This window comes from Orycteropus afer, unplaced genomic scaffold (genome assembly GCF_000298275.1).
Source record: "Orycteropus afer afer isolate SDZICR_OR568_19922 unplaced genomic scaffold, OryAfe1.0 scaffold00098, whole genome shotgun sequence".
NCBI lineage: Eukaryota > Metazoa > Chordata > Mammalia > Tubulidentata > Orycteropodidae > Orycteropus > Orycteropus afer.
Window position 1 is genome coordinate 5,134,099 of NW_006921685.1, and position 6,253 is coordinate 5,140,351.

The 6,253-nt window shown below is 32.7% G+C and overlaps 1 protein-coding gene across 1 annotated transcript in view; it reads left to right on the plus strand.

The window, feature by feature from the left end:
- The window catches only part of LOC103198638 (alpha-S2-casein-like), a 20,122-nt gene that overhangs the window by 3,051 nt on the left and 10,818 nt on the right, over positions 1-6,253 (plus strand). The window contains exons 3-9 of the mRNA XM_007942810.1: positions 305-328; positions 409-450; positions 1,666-1,692; positions 2,124-2,150; positions 3,973-3,996; positions 4,098-4,142; positions 5,692-5,843. Coding sequence (XP_007941001.1) covers positions 305-328; positions 409-450; positions 1,666-1,692; positions 2,124-2,150; positions 3,973-3,996; positions 4,098-4,142; positions 5,692-5,843 — 341 coding nt within the window. The remainder of the gene's footprint in view (positions 1-304; positions 329-408; positions 451-1,665; positions 1,693-2,123; positions 2,151-3,972; positions 3,997-4,097; positions 4,143-5,691; positions 5,844-6,253) is intronic.

Sequence of the window (6,253 nt, forward strand, 5' to 3'; positions counted from 1 at the left end):
GGGGGGGGGGGAGAAAGAAAGAAGAAAAAAGGAAATTGTATAGATTAAACATAAATTCTTTCCTTTCTTCTTTGAGGTTGGTATTTGGAAAAAGTTTATGATTCAGTTATTCATAATCCAAAGCACAGTATAGAATGATTTATCAGCCGTATAAAAAAGTTAGTTTTGTAGAAGGAACAAAAAGTTGGTAAACTTTGCTCTGCTGCAGCAAAAATTTCTATATCCCCACTGGGTAATGGCTGTAGAATGAAATTTTATTATTAGTGTGGATTATAATTTATATAAGTATTTTTTTTTTCCTAAGGAATCTGTCAGCATTTCCCAGGAGGTAAGTCCTGCCATCTTAAATATATTTTAAGTTGCTTTTGCATTTTATCCTGATATAACATTTATCTATTTATTTTGCAGAGATCTAAGCAGTATAAGAATGTGGTCATTCATCCCCGTGAGGTAAAATTTAATTATTTTAGTCTATTAATCTTTGATTTAAGAGATGTTGTTTGTCATCAAATATGAGTCATTTTCTAATTCATAGAAAAGTAAATATTATTTTAACTCTGACTGGGAAAATGGTGATGTTTTCGCTGCTTTAAAAACATGCTCTGAACTAACAAAAAGGGATCCCAAGAAAATATTTGTGACCATATGCTAAGTGGACTATCTCTGAAAGACCCCCGTGTGAATGGCCCTTACCTGCACTTCCCCTCCTCAATTCTATACTCTTTTGGTCAGAGAATTGTACTTTTATTGCTATCACTTTATGACAAAGAATGCCATGATATATTATATTCAATGTTACATCCTTCTTGATTTTGTTTCCTTTTCAGAACACTAGTCCCAAATTCTGTGAGGTATATCTTGATTTCACATCCATAGCACAACATGAAGTAAAATATTAAAAAGATTTGAGCCAAATCTACATAACCTGATTTGGTGAATGCATTACAAACTAATCAAATTTGTAAACAAAGATTTTTTTTCAAAAATGACAAAAATTAATACTTTTTATATTAATTTTATGAATATTCAATAAGTATATTTTTGCATGAATCAACTAATGAACTAATTTCTCAGATTTTATGAGGACTGTAGGAGACTTGTTATTTAGTCATTTTTATTCTTAAAGTTCTAAACTTTGCATTTCTTCTTTTTCTTTCTTATACAGTCACAATGTAGGTAGGTTAATACATAAGTTGACTACCTTTGGCATTTAAACTGATGTGTTTATAATGAAAACATTATGTATTCACTACTTAAAACATGATAGTTGTCTCTGTGACATTTTTCTAATACATAACAAAACACACAGACTATTTTAAAAACATTTTGTTATCCATGCAATGATGTAAATTAACATTGTGCATTCATTCATTCATTTGACCAATATTTATTGAACAATCTATGTCCCAGAAAGTATCATAAGCTCTGAGGAAACAGCAGTAAATAATAGGCAAAATCCTTCCCTACTTCGAGCTTACAACTAGTTTTACTTTTATCCCCAATGGTAAATTCTAATGTAATTCATATAAAACTCATACAATGAAAACAAATCCATTCTTGTGCTTCTTTTTATGAAAGAAAAATTATTCTCCTTATATTCAAGAGAAAATAAATTATAAACAATGTTGTGGAGATATTAGATCTAATTCTTTTTCTTTCCTTAAGGAAACCATAAAGATGATGGCTGATAAGGTAAGAAATTTTTATTTATTGGAATAAATTTTTGGTTGACATTATCAATATATAGTATGAAGATGCTAATTGCCACAGAAGAATATCTAAAATTTTATTTTTTTAGTAAACTGAAAAAAGAATTATAAGTTGCTTTAAAAAGACAATTTCTCCCTACCCACCTTAATAATGTACCTAAATGGGTCCATATTCTCTTGAGACACTTTCATTTAATAAAATGATTTTTATCTACTCCATGTGTTTTCAAAGGCAATCGTGAGCCAAGAAATCCAACTGTATTGCTTTTATTTTAATCACTTTTCACTTGTCATACTAATAATCATGTAGGTAATATGAGACATCAAAAATAACTACTAATATTCAAGGAAGATGGTGAGAATTTATTCTGGTAACCAGATTTTGATGATTTTTATTTATTATTATTTTTCAAGGAAACTTCAAGTAGCTCATCTAGTGAGGTAAGAGATACTTTCTTTTAACATTTAAAAAAGAAAAAAAAAAGTTCATCAAGAAATAGGTTTCCAGCAGTTAGGTTGTGTATTAATTTGTTGCTAAAGCCACAACCTGAATGTTCAAGGTAAGTAATAGAGAAATTGTTTACCCAGATACAATGTCATTTTGGAGAGATTGAAATTAACTACAAAATATACATTGATTTCCTATTCGGTGCTCTTTAACAAGTATATCAGATATCTGACTCTAGAGGAAACTGCATTTTAAATCAAGTCCGTGCCAAATTAGGAGCCAAATTAGTGCTTATTGTCTTCAGCTTAGTTTATCCTAAAAAAGCTCACAACAGTGTTCAGAGCCAATCCCACACCAAATCCTTTGTCATCCAGTCTATTCTGACTCATAGCAACCCTATAGGATGGAGTGGAATTGACACAGGAGTTTAGCAAGGCTTTAAACCTTTACAGAAGCAGATTGTCACATCATTCTCCCAAGGAACAGCTGGTGGATTTAAACCTTCCATCCAGTTGATTCCGACTCATAGGGACCCCCTTTGGGTTTCTGAGATGGTAAATCTTTATGAAAGTAGATTGCCTAGTCTTCCTTGGAGTGGAGTGACTGGTGGGTTTGAACCGCCAACCTTCTAGTTAGCAGTCAAATGCTTTTGGCACTATGACACCAGAGCTCCTTTTTCAGTTAGCAGCCCAGTTTAACCACTGCACCTCTGGGGCTCATAGGTTTAGGGCAGTGGATAGTAAAAGTGTTGTGCCTAGACTAGCAACATTAACATCACTTGGGTATTCTGATGAATTTAAAGGCTGAAAATCTCTTGTTTAAGGATATGGATTGACGGAGTGAATTAGATGTTGTATACATCAATAGTACAAGAAGCTCAGGTGGTGCAGTGGTTAAGGCATTAATCTACTAACCAAAAAGTGACTGGATCAAACCCACCAGCCAATCCCTCGGAGGAAGATAATGCAGTCTGCTTCTTTATACATTTGCATCCTTGGGAACCCTAAGGGGCAGTTCTGCCCTTTAGGATTACTATGAGTTGGAATTGACCAGATAGCAGTGGGTTTGGGAGTTGGTAGAAATAACAGGAGTCTTGGTGCCACAGTGGTTAAAGCAATCAGCTAACTGAAAAAGCAGACATTTCTTAATCACCAGACACTCCATGGGAGAAATATGTGGCAGTCTGATTCTCTACAGATTTATAGACCTGGAAAACCTAAGGTGAAGTTCTACTTCGACCTATAGGGTCTCTATGAGTCCCAATTAACTCCGTAGCAACCCGTTTGGTTGGTGGAAATATCCAAGCAGTAAAGATGACGAGAAATGTTGTCTGGGAAAGGAGGAAGCATGCCTTGTGGCCTTGAGTTTGGTGGCTTAAGGCAGAGTCCAAGGTCTTCCTAGTCGGTTTCTCCCGAAGCATGCTTTTCCTCTTTAAGCTACATGTCTCAGTCTCAAATGGAGAGAGCCTATGACCACTTATAAATAATAATTTTGTCCTCTAGATTGATACTCATTCACCAGGCCTACTTTGTATTTTTTTTTTAATTTATTACTTGCTCACACTTTAAACAAGTGATACTGCACAAAAAAATTAACAATAGATGAAAACTTTGAAGTGAAACATTATTTATTTGATACAGAGTTAGAGTTGTGATGATAAATGTTTTAACGTATTGAAGCCTAAATGTATGACATAATTTCTTAGCGGCAGTAGCTTAGGCCCAGAATATTAATTATCCCTAACATTCTTGTAAAATTATCTAGAGATAACAAAGGCTAGGTCATGCAAGTAAATTCTTCTTTTCTTTCTCTAAGGAATCTGCTGAAGTTTTCACACAGGTAAGTAGTTTTTATTCAAATGAAATGAAGTTAATATCAACTAGTCATGTTGTCATTTTTTGTATTTTTATAGCAAGTGCTTTTTTTCTTTCTCTCAACAGAAAACTGAGCTCACTGAGGAAGAAAAGAATTTTCTAAAAGAACTGGTAAACTTTCATATAAATCATAATTTCAAGTAAAACATCCTATTAAAATTGCTTCTCCTTTCAAATGATCACTTATTCTTCCATTCCAATAAGATTTATAAAAAATAATATCTTTTCTCTCTATTTGCTGTTTTGGTTTCCACCTATTATGTTGACAAGTAGATGTGAATTTATATTTTATGAAAGATAGGTAACATTGATGTTGGAGGAGTTACAAATCTCAAAAAAAAATTGTTTCAATGATCTAATTTACATACCACTATCGTTGAAGTTTTACATTATTGTTCATCCAACTTTTCTTTGACAACAACATCATTGGCAAATAGCTCAAGAGGCACAGTTATTAATGACTATTTTTGCAAACCACAGGACTGGAGAAGTGAGCATGCAGGCAATAAGCATAAGCTTTGGGGTTAGAAAACTCATAATACAACTACAGTTCCACAAGTTATTACTTAACCTCTTAAACTATAGTTTCTTCGACTGCAAATGAAGATAGTAATGTTGACCCTAGCTGGTGGATTTAAACCACCGGCCCTTGGGTTAGCAGTCAAATGCCTTAACCATTATACAACCAGAGTTCCTTCAAGATTATATTTGATGATATATATGTAAACTGTCTAAGAGAATGCTTGCAACACAGTTAATAGATGCATCCAAAAGAGGTGACAATTATTTTTATCACACCCTTACATAGAGCAAGCATTTCATTCTAAACATTCATAACAGAAAAAGCCTCTCTTTCAATACTTGAAAGTAAGACCTTATGAAATAAAATTTTTCTTTTTAAGAAGTTCTAATTACTATACAGATCTTCTTTATGCTTTGTGAAAACACTTCCATTAGCATCCTGCTTTTGTATTATACTTGATGTAACCTTGAGTTCATCCAACAATTAATTATTCCCAAGCAGCTCTAATTGACATTTTTCCCCATCCATTTATTGTAAATCTCCATGAAAAAAAAAAAAAAAATCTCTTAAGGAAAGATGTCATTGTGGTTCCATTTTTACTCTCTTAAAAAAAAAAGATTAAGGGTCATATCAAAGATAGTAAAACGTCCTAAAATATATACTAAATTTGACATATATAACAAACAGTATACAAGGTGTTCTCTACATTTTAACAGACATAATCCTCCATGGCTAGTCATGCTCACAGAAACAAACCAACTTCAGCAGAGTTAGATATTGAAGTTAGTTCTCTGTGACTCCAGAAACCAGGCTTCTTCTAACATACATATGAAAAAGAAATGACAGATAGTTAACTTTGTAAATCAGAAATATGCCTCTTTCTTTCTTACATACTTTTACTTTTTTCACATTAGATGCTTTTTCCTCAAGGTTTTAATTAACCTGACAATTTCTTGAATTCTGCACTTACATGTTCATACACAGTGATAGTAAATTTATGTAACTAAACTTTTGCCACCTTTATGAATTGTCCAATTAGAAAAAGTTCTAATTCATTTTATTCTGGCAAGATCAGCTTTGACCCATGAAGGATATTCAATATTAGAGTAAATATTGATAATTTTTCTTTCTCTCCAGAATAAAATCAACCAATTTTATCAGAAGTTGAGCCTCCTCCAATATCCCCAGGCTTTTCTTCAGCACCATACTGTTATGAGCCCAGAGAATCACATTAGAAGAGTTGCCTATCCCTTTATTCCCACTGTGGTGAGTACTGCATTTTTGTTTAAGTTAGGAGTAAAAACAAGAATAATAACTAGAAGTAGAATACCCCCTACACTTTCTAACTTAGAAAGTAAAAGAATTGCAAATTAAATCATAAGTGATTTTGTCCAAATACAGTAATAAATACCAATACCAACAGTGGTGACAAGTAAGCAATTTCACTAAATTAAACATAGATTTCCTAAGTGTTTGCTCATGTATCAGTTTATGTGATTTTTCTAATAATTCCTTAATGTAGGAAGAGGTAGATGTCATCTCTAGCTAACAAAATAATCTGTGAATTAAAGTGCCTTGCTCAAGCTCCAAGTACCCTTTTCCATTTTGTTTCAAAGAAATGCTTTTAAGGTATTTTTGTAATTAAGGAATAAATTACAGAAGTTCCAAGGGCCTTTGATTAGGTCATAAAATTGATATA